General features: G+C 36.9%; 1 protein-coding gene and 1 long non-coding RNA gene across 6 annotated transcripts in view; one reads left to right on the top strand and one right to left on the bottom strand.

Annotated features, from left to right (window-relative positions):
- LOC118743147 overlaps window positions 1–16,895 on the top strand; it is a 22,156-nt gene extending 5,261 nt beyond the window's left edge. The window contains exon 4 of the long non-coding RNA XR_004993432.1: window positions 16,587–16,895. This is a non-coding gene — a long non-coding RNA (uncharacterized LOC118743147). The remainder of the gene's footprint in view (window positions 1–16,586) is intronic.
- LOC118743138 (neogenin) overlaps window positions 1–23,881 on the bottom strand; it is a gene marked incomplete at its 5' end in the record, with an annotated part of 258,584 nt that overhangs the window by 11,329 nt on the left and 223,374 nt on the right. For all 5 annotated transcript variants that reach the window (XM_036475665.1, XM_036475664.1, XM_036475663.1 and 2 more), the window contains 1 exon segment: window positions 2,059–3,234. In XM_036475665.1, coding sequence (XP_036331558.1) covers window positions 2,059–3,234 — 1,176 coding nt within the window.

Below are 23,881 nucleotides of genomic sequence, written 5' to 3' on the forward strand. Positions count from 1 at the left end.
TTTTTTTTTTATGCGTTTTTCGGTTCTGCGACCATGGAAATGGATTCCTTGACGCAAGAGCAGCAAAAATGAAAAAAAGGAAAACAATTGAACATCTCGTAACATTGAAGGTCAAGTTTATTTTTTTATCCAACGAAACTATTTTCCTGATTTCTCCATCTCAAAAGCCTTAAAACGCTATTGAATTTTTTTCGCTAACTGTTCTCGTTCTCGAGACACCGTGCGCCGCTTAACACACTTCTGGGGAAAATACGAGGAGAGAAATCGAAGTGATAATGAGCTGCAACGGTGCCAGAAAAACGGTCATACGTGCCCCAAATCATTAAATTGATGACAAACCGCCTCAGTAGCCACAGCAGAGAAATGTATTGCATATACATAACTGAACCACCAATATACGAAAGCGGACTCGGACATTGTTTTACAGGCAGTATAACAAGGAAACAAGTTGAATTCGAGCATCTTGTCGTGAACGTCGAAGTCGATGTATCGCAACCCATGGAAATTGACATCAACATCAGACGATGACGTGGAGTGAGAGTACTCTTTTTTAACTGACTTTATTTTTTTTCCGATTTCAATAATTCTTTTTGCATCGGAAAGGTAGTGTCTCTGGTTTAAATCCGATCATTGGATCATGAAATATATATATATATATATATATATATATATATATTTTGATATGAGAATTGAAGTCGGTTTTGTTTTTTGCCTATTTTATACTAATTTGAGGTTGCTGAACAGAGTTTTCGAGATATAAGCGAAAATTCTCTTTTCGAGGGCTTTCAAAGTTATTGTCAGCAATAATCTCGAAAAACGTCCTTTGGAAAAATAAATGGATATCGAATTCGTGGTTCAGATCCTCAAATTCGTCTCAAGAACACCTTTTCAAAAATTCACAAAAATCTGTAAAGTAGAGGCTTTTTTTGTTTCAAAACTTAGTCCGATCTGAGGTGTCTCTTTATATTAAAATTCAATAAACTCTAAAACTGCATACCAAAAAGTTATAATTAAAAAGCTTGGAATTTGGATGAAATTTTTGTGGATATTTTTAAATTTTTGTCCAAAGTTTGAAATTTTATTTTATTATAAGCTTTTATTGCGCTTTACCTGTGTGTAATCAAATCTTGCAATCAATTTTTAACCAACTTCCCGATGAGCTAAAGACTTGAAACTTTAAACTTAGCTCAGAACCCGGGTGCCGATATATTTGGAAAACCCGTATTTTTGGTTCGATATGGTTCGAATTTGAAATGTTTATTACCGACATGGAAGGAAATGATTCCACACTTCCGGTAGGTGGTGCGGGGGTCGATTTTTTTTACTAATCACTAATAAAAGCTTGTCCTTAAAAAATGTTTTGCAAATTACTTTTTATTTTTTTGTTACATAATGAGCTATACTTTTACAATTAAATAATGAAAATTAAGGAAACAAAAGAAAAATAATCAAAAGAGGTCAAAATATTGAGAGAATTAAGAGACAGCGGCTCCACTGCCTTCATCAAGACCTGAACTTTAGGTTATAAATAAGATTTTCAACACAATTTTTTGAAATGCCAGATTGACAACTGTACTTAAAAATTTCAGGTCTTTTTTATTTTGTAATACCGTGGTATATAGTTCACTAAGGGGTTCTGTTAATGTTTGGGATTTTTTAGTTTTGTTAAAACCGAATGCCGTATTGCTGGTTTTTATTAAAGCCGCGAACGAAAATGTTTTCAGTTAAGTGGTACAAGCACCCTTTACACAAAGCAACTAAAAATTAATTTAAGTAATACAACATAAAAAATTAATTAGGCGTCCAACGATTATTCGTTATTTAAGCTTGTTAGAGGGTATAAGTATGTAGTTAGTAGTCTCATTGGGTTAGCGTTATAATTGAAGCCAGTTGCGTTTACGTCCAATTCACAGAGCTTCTCAATACAAAAAAGCTTAATTTTGTTGGCTAAAAGCGTTTCGTATTTTACATTAGTAGATACACAGAGGTACGGCAACTTGGTTAGCTTCTCATTATTTACAAATAGATTTTCTGGACATTAACGGGTTTTTTACTCACCCGCTTGAACAACACGCAGCCGCGCCGCCGCTTGCACACTGCCCGCCGGATTCGTGCCGACGCACTGGAACATGCCCGCGTCGGACTGCAGCAGACCAAAAATGCGCAGATTGTGACCTGCAACCAACTGCATGTAAGTGTTGGGCGTGATCACATCACCGTTCTTCAACCACTGGATCAGTGGCTTCGGCTTGCCGCGTATCGCACACTCCAACTCTAATTCTTCCTTTTCGTGAGCGGCCTTGTCCTTCGGACTCTTAATGAACTTAGGCGGCACCAACACTTGCACAGTGGCTTGCGCATCGAGTGAGTCGACTTTATTGCTTGCACGACACTGATAGTTGCCCGAGTCGGTGTCTTCGGCAGAGGAAATTTGCAGCGAACCCGTACCGATGATGGAGAATTGCGAATCCAGGTCATTGAGATCCAGCTCCTCGCCATTGCGCAGCCACTTAATCTGCGGCTTAGGCACACCGTTCGCCACACAATCGAGCGTAACGCTATCGCCCTCTTTTACGGTTTTCGGTGAGGGACCCACCAGAAATGATGGCGCTACTAGGGTTTCGCCACCTGGATCTGTCATCTTTTTGATGTTCAAGCTTGTCTTGCTGCTCAAACGCGACACGCTGCCCGATGTCACGTTGCACTGATAGGCGCCGCGATCGCCAATGCCCACCTCATCGATCTCCAGAGCGCCATTTGGCAGCACGACCATACGCAATTTGTCCAACACGAGCGGTATATCGTCTTTGAGCCATTGCACGGCGTGCTTGATGCCTGGCTGAACTTGGCCGATCATACAGCGAAAGTAGGCCGTCTGACCGGGCAGCAGATACGTTTCGATAAAGTCTTGATTTAGATCAGGCAAACGCGCTATCGACACGATTGCCGCGCGACTTACAATGCTGCCAATGCCATCAGCGCTTAGTAGACACTGATAGGAGCCGGTCAAGCCGCGATTCTCCTCAACTGAACTTATGTACAACGAACCGTTATTTAGCTGGGTGCGAAATGTGTCACCCACTATACCCAAATCCTGTCCATCTGGTCCACGCCAACGTATATTCGGTAGCAATTTCGCTGTTTTGCCGATTTGTGCTGTGCCGCCACACTGCAGCAGCACTGAATGTCCCTCCGGCACGACCACATCCTGCGGCTCAATTGTAAAGGTGAGCGCTGTAAGAAAACAAAAAGAAAACGAAAAGCTGAATCAGTCAGTACTCGTAAAAATGGCACAAAAGGCATTTGCATAATGATATGATCTGGTAGCAAATGAATTGCAGCGAATGAAATATACTTAGTATAAAGGATGAAAGAATCCGTGGCACATATGTCAGCATGGCAGAGTCATGATTTATAAATGATTCCATTCATTCATTCATTCATGCATGCATGTACATATGCAGTCATATGAAAGCCAATTGCACGTGCAACAACAACAAGGGAGCGATGTAAGACCAGCATGCGTGCCAGCCTGCCTAGCTGGCTGGCCGGGTGGCTGTTCGCTTGCGGCTTCATTATGCCACTCAATGCGTGCCGGCGCCACGGTAGACCCCAACGGACTGGTTCTTGAGCACATACATACATACATATGCATACAAAACACACACATACAGCTACAGGCGGTGGTTTTGTACATAAAAGAAACCCTGACCCCAATTTTTTCCATTTGCTTTTGCTGCTGCACTCACTCAAGTTGTCCTGCGTTGGGGGTGGGGGTGGGGGTGCGAGTGCGTCTCATTTCAATGACTCGGCGTTCGGTTGCTTGTTGTTGCCATTGCGGCAATCTGCCAGCTTGTAAACATGATGAAACAATTGCCGCAATACAATCTCGAGTAAGGCAGGAGTTTGGGGAGCTGTTGGCAGCAGGAGTAATAACTTTCGCAGATATTTGCAAGTCCTTAACGCATTGTTGGCCTTTGTTTGAGGTATGTTTTGTTTTAACGCCCGGAAGATGAGTGCAGTTGACATATTTTCCGAGTGTTTCTGCTAAAGAGCGCACAAGTAAGTATGTATGTATGTGTGTTTGTATGTACTAAAACAGGTCTTGGCGATGATAAACTATAGTAAGAAAGACTCGTTTGGTGCTGAACACGCTTCCTTAACATGGCCGAGATCGGCGCTTGTTTAAGAAACCCTAACCAAGAGGATCCCTTCTGGATAGATATTTCAAAAATGAATCTACTTATCAGCTCCTGGAATGACCATAATATGCAAAATACTGACTCGATTAATTAGATAAATTTATTCAACAACGCCAAAGCAAATTCGCACAAGGATAACCATCCTTCCGCTGGATACATTTCCTCAAATAGAATCCAGACTGGTCTGGTCTACTTAAATAAGATTCAGCCGATTTCAGCAACGATGATTAATAGGAGCAGCTTAGAATCGCTACAAAGTTCGAGTATTGTCTTGTTGTCTAACGCTTAGCGGGTTTCCCTATCTGTTGTTTCATTAACTGTAAACCGTCTGTCCAAAACAAGCGAATGTGCCACAATAAAAAATATAGTCGCTATGTATGTCTAACCATGGACTCAGTACATAGTAAGCGCCATTTTGATAGGAATTCTGGGGAACCTCTGGTATTATCTACTGTCACGATTAGTTGCTATCTTCAAACCACTTGATCTTGTTAATGAATCTACTTTTGGAAGTCTCCATAAGATTTAGAGGATATTTTATTGTTCGCTGATAAAGAAAAACTCGACGATTTCTTAGATGGTTGTAGTTCCTGAGTTTCGTTCCATTCCTAGAGACCAGCAAGATGCGCCTAGAAAAAAGAGGTTCGTCAAAGGCCGGAGTCTGTCTCTCGCTCTTCCGTCTTTTGAATGCCGAAGTGAAGGCGCATGTTTCTGCCTACTCTGAAACTTAAAACTCCAGGAAATATCCCTGAAGTTGATGTATAATCACCTAGCAGCCTCCTTGAGAAAAACCAAATGTTTACACTTTTGATACCTTTGCAAATGCATAATTCAATATTAGTTGAAAAATCATTTAACTTTGGGCAATTTAACTATTTCAGGATTTAAAACTAAGTATTTGAAATTGGTTGAAAAAAATATCTGCAAAAGAAGCATACTGACTTTGAAGTGCTCTAAGCCAAATGCATTTTAAAGTAATTGATATCAAATGCAGAGTCGGATGGATAATTGACTGCTTCGTAGGACATCGCCATGTTACAGTCAAAAGTTCGTTCCAAGGAAGAAAATCTGATCTTCAACTAGTTTTGGTGGGTAAAAAACTGGTTGAACATCAATATTTAAACTACCCTGCAAAAAATTGTGCGACTAATCTCTAAAGCGAGTATTCCGAGATTACTCTCAATCGGGTACAATTGGGCATTAATTAGTCCCAACTAGTCTCATACGGGTACTATTGGAGGTCAATTAGTCTCGACTCATCTCTAACGGGCACTAGTAACGATTTAATGATATGTACGCACTTAGTCAATGCAATTTCATGTGCGGCGTTGGCACGCAGAGAGAGTATTCGCCTAACAAAACTGGGCACTCTGGTTCGAATCTCAGCTGGCGCAAATTTTTATTTTTTAAAAGTGACTAGTCGCTTTTTATACCCGTTCGGGTATAAAGGTGAACAATTGGTCTCTTCATAGGACATGCTCGAACAAGAGCGAACAGTTCATTCCATATAAAGAGATCAAAAGTGGTATTAGTCGCATGCTCCTTTGCGATTGCTCCCGGAGTCATCCCGGATTAGTCCCATTTTTTGCAGGGTTGCGATTGCTCCCGGAGTCATCCCGGATTAGACCAATTTTTTGCAGGGTAGTTTCTTTCCGTACTGGGCTTGTATACATACACACAAACACATATGCGCGCGTCCATGTGGGTATATGCAGTTATAAATATGTATATAAAGATTGCATACATATTTTCCTATAAAAAAACGAATATGCAAAATTGTTTGCAGTGACTCCGTTGAACTGTACAACCCCTTCAAAGTCATACACAACAACAGCAACTTCCCATTGCCACAGTTAGCTGAGAGTGCAACACTTTATATTCAAATTAGCCGTACATACATACATACGTACGTTGCAAGGAGGCAGAGAAAAACTCACGCTTACAGAAATCGCTAAATCAACAATGATGACGTTAAGCAGACTCTTTGCCACGGCTGCCACTTGTTATAAAAATAACCAACCAAAGTCTGAAGAAAAAACAACCAAATTGAAACAAAAATCAACCAAATTGTTATCCACTTATCAATTACAAAAAGCAGAGCTTATTAAAAAAAAAAACAAAAGTTCAACAATTTTATTGAGCTTGATACCGATTTTTTTTAAATTAAAATTTTGTGGAAAAACAACATTAATTTACATTTTGATAGAAGGTATAGCTGCTATTTCGGAAATCACATATTTACTTTGTGCCTTTGAGTGGTCCAATTTTTGAGAGGGGAAAAAATTTTCTTCCTAGAAAACGGGACACCCCTCGGAGTTTTCCTTTTGATATTTGTAATACATCAACTTTCAATTTTGTACTCTAACCAATACAGGGTGCTCAATGACCTTGAAATGCGCTACAGGATCGCTGTGAAACTGGCAAAAGTATTGGTGATCCTTTTTTTAAATAATTTAAATTTGAAATGTTCTTAGGTTTCTTAACTAATTGCTTTATTAATATGAATATGTACTCAATACTTCTAGAGTCAAATATGAGCCACTTTTTCGGCAAGAGGAAAAATTTTGGAAGGTGCCCCAAGCCCTATCACTATAATGTGCATATCAAAACATGTTACATTAAAAATAGTAATTTGAAAAATTCATTTATTCATTTTAGGCATTCAGTATGCTATAATACTTTTTGTAAAGAAAAAACCAAACCAGAGAAAAAACTACCAAACAACAAAATTAGAAAAAAAATAAAAGAAAAACAACCAAGTTTGGTTGGAAACAACCAACAGTGGCAACCCTTCTCTTTGGTTATGTTAAAAAAATGAAGAGAGAGAGAGAGAGAGAGAGAAGTTATTCATGCCGCTGGCTACTTTTCATTAAAGCTGTTTATTTGAAAATGTTGATCCCAATTATGTAGTTAGTTCTAACAAAAAGGGCTTTTAGCTTAATTATTGTTTTGTGGTGTGTGAGACAGACTATGCTCGGAAAATAGGGGCTGTAAAGAAATCAATTACATATGTATGTATATATACATATATATATTTATTTACTCTTGTATTAAAAGATGTTTGGCAAACTTTCGAGTTGAAACGTACATATTAGACCGTAACGCAAAAAAAGTTCGATGTACATTTCTGAGTCTAAAAGTATTTTTGCAAGATTCTCTATTTTTTTTCGGTTACAAAGTTCAATGACCTGAAGTACCCCGTTTTAATGTCAGTAAATTAAAGTTCCTCAAAAATCATTAAACTTTTGCTAAAGAAGTATTTTGATTATTCGAGTGGAACTAAAAAGGAACGAATTAAAATAAGAAAATAATAGCCTCATTCATAAAAAATAAAGTAACTTTACAAAAGTTTTGAAAATTGAAACATGTATGAAAACGCAAATTTATAAAGCTTTTAAGCTACTTTATTTTTTATGAAACCGTTGAAGAAACCGTTCTTAATTTTATGAAATGTTTACTTCAATTTATTGAAAGTACTTCTTCTTAATTTTATGTGACGTCTTTTTAAATTCATATTATTAAATACAATATTGCCGTTCAGTATGTCCCGGGATTGTTTTTTCTTTAATTTTCTTTCATTTAGGTAACTTAATAAAAATCTAAAGAATTCCTTCATGATTTCATTCAAACGATAATCCTACTAAAAGTAAGAAAGCATTATTCTTGAAGAAAACCCATTGAGATATTTTTAAACTCCATTATTCCTATTTTCTTTTCTTTAAAGTCAAAATAGTTGGAAATTATACATTGGTACAGGCGAATGACAGTTTCATATAAAATTTCCTGGGAAAAAATACTCGTATAGTAGGGTCGAGTATCTCCTGTCTTGAAAAGCGATGAAATAATATTTTAAGTTCATTAGGATTTTTTTAGGAATTTCGATTTTTTTTTTTTGAAATATAATAGCTAATATAAGCCCCAATAGCTTTTTTCTGTAATATATGGAATTCTTTCAAACCAATGTTATATGGATTATACATGTACATATGTATGTAAGTATAAGCTGAGTTAAAATTTGTTAAATTGCCACTTTAAGCTAGCTTGCCTGTTAATCGCATTCCATTGGAGATAGCGATGCAAATCTAAGTCCTTAAATGCTTTAACAACGCAAATGTATGCAACCAATTTGCATGCAGCTCATCGCATATTCAACAGTCTTAACATTTATTTTTCCTAATTTTACTAAAAAAAAAACCTAAGCAACGCTTTAAGGCGGCGGGCGTGCGGCCAAGCTCAGCTTAATCACACAAATGAAGCATAATTTAGATTAGTCACGCTGTTGTTGTTGCCGTTGGACATTGCCACTGGATGTTGGCAGTAAATGTGCAAAGTCATACATGCATACATACAATTACTTACATACATGCATCGGTATCGAAGTAAACACATCTAATGGTATTCAGTGCCCAGAAGAGACGAACTGACACCAACAAACAACGTACATATATTTGTATGCATGCAACATAAACCTATAGGCAATTGAAGCACCATCAACAGCAGTCAGTATACGGTATTGCATGAGGACGAGAGGTATCCAAATAGGCAGGCATGCATCCCAATCACCCACGAAATACATAGATCGTTCAAAATAAACGAACGGTGCAGATTCCTGGATAAATAGATTTTTCATTAATTTATTTTACAACCAGTGTTGTCTATCATCTTCAAGAATAACTTTTGGTCAATTTCTGTATCTATATTTAGTCTTATTTCGGATTCGAATGGCACGTGACTCATGTGAGGAGCCGGTAGATATGCTCTTCCGAGTAGGTATTCCGTTTCTCTAACCACTTGGCTTTAGATCCCTCGCACCCAGTTCAAAGGTACGATCAGATGCTGAGTGCTCCCGTTCTTTCCTCCAAGTTTTTGACTCAATAAAGGTGCGTACTCTTCGATGGCCGTTACTACGATGATATTTCCATATTTTCCAGCTTTGCAGATTGCGTTTTGCTGTTTTGGGTCGTTATTTTCCTGAAACATGCAATCGTTAGCATCATCCTCGCTGAGTTGTTCAGCACTTTCAGTCAATTTGCTTTTATAAAATTTTAGCCTAAATTTAGTTTCGAGGTTATTGGTGAAGGCTATTAGACTTCTAAATAAAGAGAACACCATTTTTGATAATTTCTATTCAATTCAAGAATTTTATTTCCTCTATTTCTGTCTGATCTGCAGAGTTTCACTTGATGAGGCTGCTACCGGATTAAGCCAGAAAAAAACAATCTACACGTTTTGAACAGGGCTATTCTGCATGTTATCAAGCATTTTGTTCCTGGAAAATTGTGTTGTCAAAAAAAAAAAAAAACAAAGGGCAGTACCTTGTTTCTAGCCTATAAGGTGTTAACCAAATTTACTGGTTGCAAGAGAGCAGAGCGTGCGAAAATTGTTTAAAAATGGACGAGAAAATTTATTAATCGGTAACAAAATTTTCGTTATAAGCGCAGAGTAGAAAATCTCTCAGAAAAATTCCGAAAGGTCGCGAAGAAATTCGAGAAGTCTCCAAAAGGTATCGGATAATACTGAAAAGTAAAGTGCAAAGTATCCAAAAAGTCCCGAAAAGTCGGTAAAAAATACCCGAAAGTTGCAAAAGAATCCAAAACAAAAAATAAAGCACGAAGTATCCCGTGGAAGTCCCGAAAGTTCCAAAAACACTCCAAAGAGAAGAACACGAAGAATCCCCAAAAGTCCGGGAAGTTCTCGAGATAAAAGCGCAGAAAAATTGTAAAAGGGTCCGAAGAGTAACGCACGTAGAATCCGTGGCGCCGCGGCGAATCACAAAGGCGCCGGAAATTAAATGCTAAGAATCACAGAAAAAGTCTCAAAAGTGGAATATGAACAAGCCTGAAATCTCGTGAAAATCTTTAAAAGTAAAAAAATAACACGGGGCCACAAGAGATATCAAGATGGAACATTTCTGAACTCAGTTCAACTATAAATTTTAGTCTCGCGGATCACGATCTCTGTTTCATCACATCTAAATCTAGGACAAACGAAAGTCAAACACCTTTGCACCATTTTCATTTCTAGCCGAAATATCAGCAGAGATTGAAGATAAGAATTTGAGCTCCAAATGAACTCTAAAAAAGTTCCAGATGATGCTCTCCCTCGATTTTCCTTTGTGGCGCTGTGTCATCAGCATTTCTTGCTAAAAATTTAAAAAATACATTTTCTAAAAAAATCGAAAATAGTGAACTCGTAAGGGATGTGATTCTTTCTAATCTAATGCATCTTTGAAAAAAATGGCGGGACACTTTTTACCACATGCCTTTTAATTTTTAAAACAAAAAAAAAAATGTTATTTTCAATCTCCTGAGAACAGCCTCAAAAGCTTGTTGGGTGCATTGATAAAGAGCCTATGTGTCGACAGCCAGTTCGCTACTGATGCTTAGATATCATTGCTGCGGCAAAACTCGGACGCTTTAGCAAAAGAGCAAGAGCCACAGAGTACTATGTATAGCGACTGGGGCTATCACTGTTGTTTCTGCATGCATACACACCACATACAATCGCACAATCGCACAATCGTAAATGTTGTTGCAGCAACAGCCGAAGTGCCTGCAGTTGCATTTGCAATTGGCGTGACGTTTGTTTGTGTGCGCGGCGGCGGGACCTCCATCGCTGATAAGTGGGCGTTTAATGAGTCTTGTATCAATATTTGCAGCGCCTGCTCTGCTGCCACCAACCAACCAGGCATCACTCCGTGCTGCTACTGTTGTTGATTTTATTGCTATCTACATACATACATATTGCAATAGGAATGTATAAAAAAAACTCTTACTCACATATGTATGTAGTATGTCTGTATGTCGCTTAGTCTAGCTGCTAGTGTTTTGCTTTGCTTTGGCTTGCAGCTGCAGTTGCATGCATAATAATGTTGGACCGACCCTAAATGGGATTTACTCAGCTGCAAAAGTTGTAGATTTCGATTAATCGGATGTATAGCGAAGCAACAGCAGCAGCAGCGTGAAAAAGGGCAGTTGCTTTTGTACTTGTTGCTGTTACTATTGCCGGTGCTGGTGCTGTTACTGCATAACTAATTCGAGTGCACGACACTGGCGTAACTTTTTTTTCCGTAACAATATGCAAGCTATCGGGTATTGACAGCTTTGCTACAGCGCAAGAAGTTAAGAAACTAATTGCGAGAATTGCCACCCAGTGTCAGCGTCAGCATCAGCATCAGCGTGTGGCTAGTTGGCTCTCCCTGCCCCAAGGCATAAAATTAGCCGCAAATCCGTTGTGAACTCGCAGCGTTTCGAACTCTTGCCACATGCAAATTCTGCTTATATCCAATACATGCGATACATACCTACGTATTTAGTAGAATGCATTTGTATTAAATATATGCACATGCAAGTTATCTCTACATACAAGTAAATATGTATATACAACAAAATATGCACCCCAGTAAAAAGTGCGTTAAAAGTTCAAACATTTTGTAAGTTGAATAAGTAGTTAAATAGTTGAACAATTCCATACTTTCAAGTATCCTTCGTCGGTTAACAATCCTGCTATGCTGCTTAACATTCAACATTTAACTATGAAGCCATGACTTTTGAGGCCATTGCACCAGCTACTCTATGTAGTAAGTAGCAGCTGCAGTGACCTCTGTGGCATGTTTTTACAAAATTACTGGAAGTTGTGCAACAACTTCATTTTACTAATAGAATTTTGATAGCAACACTTGAATTGAAAATTTCAATTTGATCACACAAGTGGAAAGCTATTGTTAATTAAAAGGTAAATTTGTATATTCAAGCCACTTGTAACACAAAAATATTGTACAATTCGTTGCTTTATTGCAACTTCCAACTTCGGCTTAAAGTTGGCGAACTCGAGTACATAAAATATTTAAGAGAATATTGACCTCTCATTTCTCTAAGAAATTTTTTTGCCACCAACACTAACTGAGAATTTCTTTTCACTAGATAAGAGCGTGTTAGACTTGGCAATATTTCCAAACTTTTCCACGCGATTTGCTGTCAAATTGAGAAAGAGAAATTTTATTTCCACGTGTGAACAGCCAGAAAGACCTTTCTGTCATTTTTCGGAAATGAGTTTCAGAAATTAAAGTAGCAAGGTGCGACTGCAACTGAAAGCGCACAAATCCATTTCGGAAATATATTTCAACTTGTTCGCGATTGCACTAGCAATCTGCACTCTGCTTACAGATTTTTGTTTTTGCTTTGGAATTTTCGAGTTTATTCTCAGGAATTTTTTCGCGATTTTTCTGGACTTTTTCGAATTTAACGGGGTTCTTTGTGTTCAATTTTTTGTAATTTTTAGGGATTCTTCATGTTTTATTTCGCGGAATTTTTTCGGGACTGTTAAAGATTTTTCACGATTCTTATGTTTCAATTTTCGGGGTTTTCCGGGATTCTTATTGTTTTTGTTTAGGAGATTGTTGGGCCCCTCTGGAATTATTTTGGGGAGGCTTCGTCTTTTATTTTAAAGAATTTTTTCGGCAGATTTTGGATTTTTTTTTTGGATTTTCAAGATCATTCGTGACTTAGTTTCCGAAGTCTTTTGGGACTTTTAGGAATGTTTTGTGTTAAAGCTTTTGTTTTTTTTTCGGAAATTTTCGTATTTCTTCTTGTTTAGTTGTTTCGAATTTATAGTAATAAAATCGTACCTTTTCAGGATTTTATTTGGCACCTTTGGGAATTTTTTGGGGACCTTCACGTTTAAAATTACATATATTTAAAGCTAAATTTAACCTTGCAGGATCTTTAGTGCACTTTTCTTAGGGGTATAGAATTTCGTAGAGGGATAGCTGTCAAACGGGCTGTCAAAGTAAACAAAATTTGTTTGTTTGTTTGTTTGACCTTTATGTTCACTATATGTATCTGCTTTGGCAAATTTTAATGCAAAGACTTATGCCAAAACAACGTTTACAAATTGTGGAAATTTATTTACGAAATTCGCGTTCTGTATGGCAAGCCTACAGAGCACTTCACACATTTTACGGCGAACATATAAGCAGGCCAACGATTGGCCCCTTTTTCGCTTCTCCACGTCAATATCAATTGTCATATGTACAGTGACGAGCAAAACTGTAACATGATGTAACACTTTTTATTTCAGCCACCGCTATCTTTCATAGTTCTAACGACTTTCATACTTTTGTTGTATATTCTTATTGGTACACTCCTACTCCCGCTCTCATAACGATTTGAGGTCAATCCAACAACAATAAAAAAAACCTGGAGACAAAAATGTAAGTTAAGGCAAATGTTACAGTTTTGCACTCACTCTCAGTTTTGCATTTTACAGTTATCTTTTGCTTATTTGGAAGTCAGATGACTTTTTTCTGTATTGTAATTTATTCAAGAAGTGATCACCAATAAATAATATGGTTAATCAGGAAACATAAATGTAAATAATAGATTTACTGCGAAAAGGCGGGACCGCAGGGAAATTGGCAAAAAATTGTGGAGTTTGCCACATGAAAATGTTAAGACTGAGAAAAAATATAGCCTAAAGTGTTACTAAGGACAAATAAAGTCTGTCAAAATATATTACAGTCCGATATCTTGTGAACTTAGTAGCAAGTAGCGCTGCAGGCACTACTACAGAAGCGCTTAAGGTATTAAAATTGAATGCAAATCAGTAGATAGTGAGGCGAAAAATTGCCAAATTGAGCAAAATGGATCATAAAAGAAGAAAAAAAGCAAATTTGATCAAAATACATGTGCGAGTGTGGCAGCGTTTTGCTGCATCGCACGAAAACCGGACCGTTGCCTATTGGGATATGTTAGGCCTTACAGAATGCAATAAAAAACACATTTTTAAGATTTAATTGAGGGTTATTTGGTCTGACAAGACTAAATTAATAGCTTTCAATCAGATGGCCGGGCATGGTATTGGATCAAAGGCCCAAATTAAGCCTAAGCGCATCATGTAAGGCAAACTGTGAATCACAGTGGTCGGTCAATAATAGTTTGGGGTTGTATTTCAAAAATGTTGTTGATCCGTTTGTACGCATTATGCGTAAGGAACAGTATCTGTTCATATTTTAACAAAATTTGCAAGATGTAGTCGAAAAAATTAGAGTTTCTGCTGAAAAAGCAACCAAAACACACTGCACATATTCGCAAAGACTGGAACAAAAGCAGAAATTTGCTAATTTGAAATGACCTCCACAATCCGAGGACATGAATCTCATCGAGAATTTGCGAAATCAACTAAAAGCGCATCTTACTAAGTATCCAAGTCCGTCCAATGGAGTACATGAGCGGTGAAAGCACACCAAGGATATATGGGAGGCTATACCTCCAGAATTTTTACAGACATACACATTAGGTATGCCAAATTGCAACCAGGAACTAAATAAAGCAAAAGCATACTGAACATTGTGTTAATAATTCTTTTTTTTTTGTGAAAATTGTCAAAAAGTTATTAAAAATATATGAGTGCAAAACTGTAACATATGCCTTAATTTACATTTTTGTCTGCTGGTTTTGTAAATGTTGTTGAATTGACTTCAAATCGTTATGACAGAGGAGGCAAAGATGTACCAATAAAAATATACAACAACCGTATGAATGTCGTTAAAACTTGGAAGGATAGCGACAGCTGAAATAAAAAGTGTTACTCCATGTTACAGTTTTGTTCGTCACTGTACATACATAAGTGCTAATGGTTCCAGCAGAACGGTGCAACAAGCCAAGCAGCGCGTCAAACCTTCACTTTATTGGGACGAACCTTTGTTGAGCGAATCATATCAAGAACTGTGCTTGTCAACTGGCCATGTGATTGTGATTGCTCACTTAAAAATTTAGGAGTACCATCAATTTATTCATGATCCAATGATTGGAAGTTAACTAAATTCGTATAGGACCACCCTTGAGGAACCTCCTTTATGATAGAATCGCCGAAAACGGTTCACGTGACCCAAAGATATCCGCTAACATATGTACATACAAAAACTATATTCGGACGAACTGATGACCTCCTCCTCTTTTGATTCGGTTAAAAAGCTTAAGTACAAATGCCCTTAAATGCCTACAATTTTGTGTTTATTTTTCATATTTTATAACTCAATGTGCGCTCGAACAATCGTACTTTGGCCTTAGCTACTGCAGATCCTCATTTGTTCATTCAGCAATGGTAGAAGACAATAGTGGAAAAAGCTGTTGAGCCACGAAAATGCTAGTTCTTCGTTGCGGCTACAGTGGTTGCCATCAGATGACGCCTGTTTGGTTGTTAGCATGCGGTTTGCACTTAATTAAATTTCCTGTTTATTTCTTTGTATTTTTTATATGCCGCAAAGTGTTCGTAAGCTGTGGCAAGCCAATACAATAAAACATGCAATCATATATGTACATTTAAATGTGTACATAGTATGTGTATGTATGTACATATGTATGTATATCAGGGTGGTCCTTAAAAAATCAAATTAACGATTCTTTTTTCATTCTCACCCTCTCAATTGGTAATACCACGGCCGAAAATATAACATATAAATTTTGGTCCGAAATTAAATGCGATATCTTCAACTATAGTAACATCGACGTAGAGGTTCAGGCTTAGGACATCTGATGTAAAAATTTGCTTCCTACATTTAAGCGCCACCCTAATGTATATATGTACATACATATGTATATTTGAATGCATTTGCGGTAAGCCACACACACACACACACACATGTATGTATGTATGTATGCGAAAAGATTGCTTGAGTAATTGCTTGGTTTAGTTGCATTTTATTGTTTGGTGGTGTCAGCTTTTAGGCGCTGTAGCTTACATGCGGCCAGTGAGTGCTTATTTCACACACAACTGCACTCTGTATTCGTTTCAAGAACGATTTTTCAAGTTTAATTTGTGGTTTCCTATTTTCTTTTCTTTTCTACAGTTGCTTCCTTTCGGCTGCAACTTTTTTGTGTTGAATGAAAATAAATCTGAGGGATTTGTCTTTAGTTAGATAAATGTGGAAAAAGTTACGTGAAGTGAAAGCTGCTGTGGAGTAAGTTGCTAGTTTATTCAATTGTATTCAACTGCTTACGCGAGCTCATTAGGAAAATTGTAAAGTGTTAATTATTTAAGATATAAAAGGTTCCACATTCTCTAATCTAAGCTGCATTCCCCACAGTATTACCTGCTCTATATGGCTTTATAAATAATAAAATGAATTTTTTGTGAGCAAAGCCTATTTTCTACCTAGCCAAAGTAACAATAGCAGGACTTCTCTTAATGCTGATTGACATTTGTGCCATACTATGTATGTATATGTATATGTACCATTCATTGTGCAAGTATGTATGTATGTATGTGCCCAGCAAGATTAAAATTCCTTTCCTTTAATCCTGACATTTTCCTCATTTTCCAATCAACTGCATCAGATTACTATGCCTATAAAAGTCTCTACCAAATCCATACAAATTCTTGCAGCATCCGCAATGCGCTGACATCATTCGGCCAAAGAGGAAGAAACCTGTCAACGTCACATTTGCAACAAACTAATCAATTGGATCAGTTGCAGGCAGGTCAAGTAAGCAGCAGCAAATGCATAGAAAATCATCACTGCTCTTTACACAGGCAAACGAAGCCAATGAACACAAATAAGTAATTTTACAACATGTCTCCTGGCTACGATGGAGTTCAACATTCGGCGCTAGTTTAACGGTTAGGCTAACAGCTAACAATTTTCCATCAGGAAGCCTTGCAGCGCTTGCTCCTTCATCATCTAAACTGGATTTACTACCCTTACATATTCAGTGAAAAGTGATTTGTTATTTCAAATAGGTAAATATTTCACCATTGGTATTTGTATGTATTTATGTAGGAATTGTGCATAGAAAATAAGATGTGTTACATAGTAAATAGTTGTATGCTCTTGATGATGCTATTGAAATTTGATAAATAAAAGGGATTCCAATGATGCCGGCAATGTATTTCAAATGATTTGTTGTGGTTAATGATGTGCTTTATTAATTACCAATTGCAACAAATGTGAATGGCACATTAATTAGGTTGGTCTGCGAGTAATGCAAAACAAGCGCAGTAATTAGTAACATATGTATATGTATGTGTATGTAGGTATGTATATACATACATATGCAGGTTAGGTTATGTTAGGTTAGACGAGATACATATGATTGCCCTCTGCGGGTGACTGCCAGGAGGAGGCACATTCCTCTAACCAGGGCGCTCAGGGTATTACAGAAAAAATAATGAAGTCATTAAACTGCAGCGTCACTGCTTATCTCTAATGAAATTGTTTGTAAGAGCTCGATCTTCGATATCTATGCCAGAGTGGTGAAGAAACGTGACCCCTCTACTGCAGTCCCGGATATTGCTATTCAATTGATTCCTTCTCATTCTCATGTCGGTACGAAGAGGTAACTCGTATCCCCAACCGCTAAAACTCTTTCTGCAGATTTGTTGAGTTCCAGAATGTCTTCCTTCTTTTTCCTTGGAATTTCACAAAATCTTGATAAGCTATTTGTAACGGGTTTAGTACTTTCATACATTTATAAACTTTCCTAATATCAGCACAAAACGGTGGCTGTAAAGAGTTGCTCGACTCATTTATTGGCATCTCAGAGCTATGCCGAATAACTGTTACACAGATTTTTTTTTTTCAAAAATAAAAAGTTCCATTATACATATATTTTGGGAAAAAAGCATTTACCTGTCAATTTTCCACAGATTTTACTTCCCTTTTATTAATTACTTCCAAAAAAGGAGGAGGTTATCAGTTCGTCGGAATATTTTTTTATTTTTATTTTTTTTTTTTTTTATGTATGTTATCGCATAACTTTGGACTACGTCAACCGATTTCGATAATTCTTTTTGCATCGGAAAGGTAGTGTCTCAGAGGTGGCCCCATACTAATCTGGTTAAGATCCGATCAGCGGATCATGAGATATTTATATATATATTTTTTTTTTTATATGAGAGTTGAAGTCGGTTTTTTTTTGCTAAAAATTACTAGTTAAATTTTAACCTTTATTTGGGTTTGGCAGAGATAAACACTTTGAGAAAAAAGCGCAAGCGGCACCGCAAGTCTTCGTCGGTTAATTTATTCCATATCTTCTGTAACCATAGGCACCAAATTTTGGGCAAATGCCCAATCGCGTGACACTGCCTTTACACTTTATTGTTTTATTTCATCCCCTGGGGGTCCACCTATACCACTTTGGGAATCACTGGTTTAAAGCGATTCTCGATCAGTAAAGGCTTTTTCTGAGCAAAATTTTTTTCTCAGCTATACAACTTTGTGAGAAAACTTTTTACAGTAAAAATTTGTTGACAAAACATTTCATTTTCATTTAAAAATCGAATCATAGCCCTATGTGAAGGGATGTTTTCACCTCCCGTTTTCACCGAACAGGAATTGGCGCCCAGAATAATAGCTGAGTGTTTCGCTGCGGAGTAGAGATTCAAAGCAGCTTCCTTCCAGTTCTGTTTTAAAGGGAAAATTCGCGAAGATATGATACATAAGTATACGAATCTTTCCAAAGAGTGTTATAAAAATATTTGAAAATGCGTGAAAACGGCACTTAACTCTTAAAGCAATTCAGGTAGATGATTAACTTACTTGATTGCGCTGTATGATGTTTGCATTCACTTTTACAACTTTCGTTGATGAAGACATTTTTTTAATTATATACATATATATGTAGGTACATATGTATTTTAGAAATTGATATTTTTTTATTTTTTCATGCAAATTTTTGTAGACACATAAATGCATGGAATGGCAATTAGACAATTATTTGCACACACAAACATACATACATATGTACATACGTTTTATGCGTGTGGAGTTCATCGCCCAATGGAATGTTGATTGGTTGAATTGATTTTTATTGATGGTTTACATATGTCCATACATAGTACATCTTAATTGAGAGGATGAGTCGATGACTATGATGAAAAATATCTACAAAAATGTATTGAAATAATAGGCTTGTAAGATTTTTTAAATGAAAAAAAGTAAACCACTTTTACAAGATAAAAATTTTTTCGATTTTATTTTCAAATCGCAATTATCGTGCTTTTGAATTCATTATATACAAAATTTGCATATCAGATGCTGTTTCAAATTTAAGAAATAGTACCTCATAACTTATAAAAACTTCCTAATGGTTTTATATGAATACTTTAGAATTGAAGATACACAGCCAACTTTTTTTCTTCTAACATAGATGGCCGGACTGATTACTTAGTTCCTTGGAAAGCAAATGAGGACGATGTTGAAAAATTTGTTTTGCAATTTGTAGCAATTGAAGTACAAATTAAAGAAAAAATGTTTAATATCGGAAAACTAAAAAGTCACATATGTGCCGAATTTAATGAACTAGCAAAAGCTTTGCCATCAGGCATTATCTTTGCACCTATCAATCCACGTTGAGTATATTCATCTATGCGTATAATTAGGTGCAAAATTAGTACAATTATTTTATAAAAAATTTAGGTAGTGGCAACAGCAAGGCTGAGAGATAAATATGTTGAGATAATGAAAAGTTATAATTTAAAAACTGCCACTTGTTTGTGATGCTTAATTTCATGCTGAAACCACATAGCCGGGTGTTCAAATAAAATTGATTATTACATATTGCGAGTCGCGGCGACAGTAATCAGCGAATGCCTTTTGAAAACAAAAACAGTGAAATATGCAAAAAAAATAATAAGAAAGAAAAAATGGTTGAAATTATAAAATAATATTTCCGGTGGCAAAAACTTATCCAGCAGAGGGATACGCGAAAGCACGGCGATAAATAAAAACAAAAAAAGTATTAATATATATGTATTGCAAAATATGTGCATATGTCATAAATTTGTCAAATAGAAATTAATGACGTTCGCTGGTAGCATAATTTATGGATACACTCGCACACACCTAAGGGTGTATAATCAAATTAGTATGCCAGCGATTATGCAATGCAGCAAATAGCTGTGATAGAAGTAAAATTATTAGTTTTATTTATGCAACTAAATTGAATGAATTACGAGTGATTCAACAATAAATAATGCACAGAGTATGCATGAATGAGTGCTTTTGATTCAGCGAAGCGTGTGTGTGTGTGTGTGTGGTTGTGCGTCACACTATTGAGCTACTAATTCAATAGTTGCCATTATTTGCACTCAGTGGATAAGCGCATCGAAAATTATATATTAAATATAAACAATTGAAATAAAAGTGGGGTTTTGTGTTTGTTTAGCAAAAAAAAAAAAACGAACGAGGCTTGATTTAATTAGGCAACCATTTTTGAGTGTATTTGTTCTCAATTCGGCGTTAAGCGGAGCATCGCAGGCAGACAATATGAATTGTTCTCTAATAATAATGGCAAAACATTTGCCAAAATTAAAATGCAAATTGCAACTTGTCGACTGTCATGTCGCTACAGCCACCGACCGCGCCACCCCGCCATGTGAAAGTGGGCGTGGAATTACACCGTCTGACTTGCGGAAGGTGATGGATATAAAATCAAATCAATGAAGTTAACTATTGTAAAGCTCATGCATGCATTGCTGCCACAACATGTCAGGCTGTTTGCCACTACGCCGATCATGTAATAGATACATACAGTTGTCTACAAAATAATAGGAGTGCGATATTTTGACCAGTTTTGGCTATTTTTCTTTAGTTTATTTAATGCTTGATATTTTTTTTATAAAAGTCTAGATGGGTATACAACAAACACCAAATAAATTCAGATTTCAATTTTTGTAGAAAAATGATAAGAATTATGCAAATTTTCACCAAAATTTCAAACTTAAAAAAAAATTAGAAAAAATTTGGTATGCATTTTTCTAGCCCATTTAATTCTAGTATAACGAAAAGCAAGTTTCAAGTTGGTAAAAAAAAACCATATGTACGTACATATGGACATGTGAAAAATAATAGCGACACGATATTTTGACCAATCTTTAGTATTTTTCTTTTGTTTGTTTAATTTTCACAATTTTTTTTTTATAAAAATACAGCTCATTATCTAACAAAACCTATATAAGTCTAAATTTTAAACTTTTTAGAATATTTAGAAGAATTAAAAAAAAAAATACAACAACAGCATTGCATTTTTGTAGCCCATTAAATTCTAGCTTAACAAAGTACAAATTTCCAGTGGCTAAGAATTCGCGTTGATTTTTGATAATTTTTTTCGCGGATGGTATTATTTTCTTCCATAAAAAAATTGTCGAACATAAATATTTACATATGTACATATTTTGTATGGAAGAAAACGCGTGACACCGTCAACAAAAAATATCAAATATCAACGCGAATACTAAGCTACTCGAAACTTGCACCGTATTAAGCTAGAGTTTAATGGGCTATAAAAATGCATACTTCGAATTTTTCTTAAAATTCTTATTAAAAAGGTTGTTGTAAAATTTTTTTTTTGAATTTTTCTAAGAAGAATAATGGTAAAAATGTCCGCGCTCCTATTATTTTTCACATGACTGTATGTTGCAGTGAAAGGCGCATTATGACTCCACCAGCTCATCACACGGCCTGTATTGGTCTGCAGCTAAAGTTACTGCTTCTGATGATGTAATTATCTAGTGGCGGCAGTCAGTTGGTCCATTACATCACTGTGCGTTGGTCAGCCACAGTCAATCTGTTCGTTGAAACGTTGAAATGTGGTGGCATAAATCCTTTCGACCGAAAGCGAAACCAAATAAATACATACATATAGATATTGTAGCAATTAATCAAATAACAGCAAATACGACCAGAACTATCCCAACTAGGCACTTAATTGAATTTAGTGCAATGCAATTAGTTACACAAATCTGTTTGCGGTCAATAGTGAGTTGTGGCAAGTGGAATTGAAGTCCTGCATGAATAGTCGAGTTGATTTTAGTGATGATGCTGGCTGGCTGGAGTAGTTTTTTGAGTTTTAAACAAAACTTTAGGAGTTTAGTTCTGAAGCGTCAAAATTGTTTAAAATGTATTGCCAAGTAGTGTTTTGAAAAATTTGGAACAGCTATTTTAGGGCTTCAATTTAACTTTACCCAGAGATTACGGGGTAGGCAAATTGTGAATTTTCATCCACTTCATCACTTACTTGTCTATTAAACTTTATACCCTTTGGCCAAAAATTGAAATATGTCCAAACCGACTTCATAAATATTTCTTGTTTTGAGGAACAACTAACTTAACTTTGATAAAATTTAAGTAGTCCGGTTAAAGGTATGATTTTCTTTTGGTAATTTATGCGTACTTCATATCTAGTCGCGGCATGCATGCTAATCACAGGTGCGCTGCCATCCACACCCACCAAAAACCATGGAAACACTCCTAAACTCTCTGCCCGTAGATAGATCTATTTGGGATGCTATAGGCGAGCTGCAATGCAGTAAGAATAAATGCATTGTCAAAATGGAAAGACACCAGATTTGGTCACACCAACATTCTAACCAACTACCCTGACGTGTTTAGGTCCCCAGATTATACAACACCACCTATGGAGCTCGAGCACAAGTTCTCCACTAGTATCTCTTCGAGGAAGGACTGGGAGGACAACTCGGTCTAGGGCATCCAACATAACTCTACAGCCTCTTAACTAAATCTAAGAAAAGAGAGTGAGATACACTCGAAGGACCTCTCATTAGGCCTTTGCTTTAAACTAATAGACCAATGTAGTGTCTGCCAAGCAGAGTTTGCGGCTATAAAAGAGGCTGCACTCTGGCTTATCGAATGAAGGAAAGTCCTTAATGATTCACCTTCAAAGTTTACTACTCACATTGTGTGGATACCAGGCCACAGAGAGATTCAAGGTAATTGTGCAGCGAACGAGCTTGCGAGGAAGGAAGCCACCCTGTCTGACGTCAACTCCTCTCATGCAGCGGGCATACGGTTATCTATCCGCAAAACATGGTTCAGGGCATACTTCGTCGAGAAGGCAAATAAAACATGGCCGGAAGACCCCACGTTTGGGACAACTCGACAAATCTGGCCCAGCCTCGACAGGGAAAGAGCCGACGCAATCGTTCGGTTAGAACGCCCTCTACTAAGGCTGGTGACCGGTATTATTACGGGTTACTGCTTAATGGGAAGGACGAAATCGAGAGTGTGGAACACTACCTCTGTCACTGTCCTGTCCTTGTGTGGGCGAGAAGACGCTCATTTCATCACCATCTTCTTGTCTGTCTGGCCGACCTAAGTGAAGCAGGCATTTGTGAATTCTAGAGCTCTCGGAACCTAACCAACTAGTTCTACTTCTAGGTGAACGGACGGGTTCGAATTCGAGCTCTCAATTGGTATCACAACGCAACCACTGGATCTAAGTGTTCCTCCCTTCCTACGTTAGATGAAGGCAGCCGCTTCAACCTAACCTAAGCTAACGATAGACACCTCGCTGAATTTTACATGATTTTTGATATATTGCAGTATAGCTTAAAATGATGTGTCCTTCATCATACATACATATGCACAATCGGTCCGCAGTAGTAACTCCATTAAAAAACATGTTTTAATGAAAATTTGTCTATTGTTAAAATTCTGCATTCAATTGCAACATATTTTCTGCTCACTGCACAAACCCAAGCATTTTTGTGTGCGCAAAGCTTTTTGTTTTTGTCTTTTTTCCTTCTGCTTTTAATAATAATCGCATCCTTTTGTCTATTGACATTACCAGCAGCCGGTTTAGACAACTACAAAACCACAATGCCAAGCAAATGCACAATGTCATCATTCAGACGAACCACAAAAAAAAAAAATACAAAAAGAA

Source organism: Rhagoletis pomonella, unplaced genomic scaffold (assembly GCF_013731165.1).
Source record: "Rhagoletis pomonella isolate Grant_MI unplaced genomic scaffold, Rhpom_1.0 Rhpom_scaffold_00007, whole genome shotgun sequence".
NCBI classification, from domain to species: Eukaryota; Metazoa; Arthropoda; class Insecta; order Diptera; family Tephritidae; genus Rhagoletis; species Rhagoletis pomonella.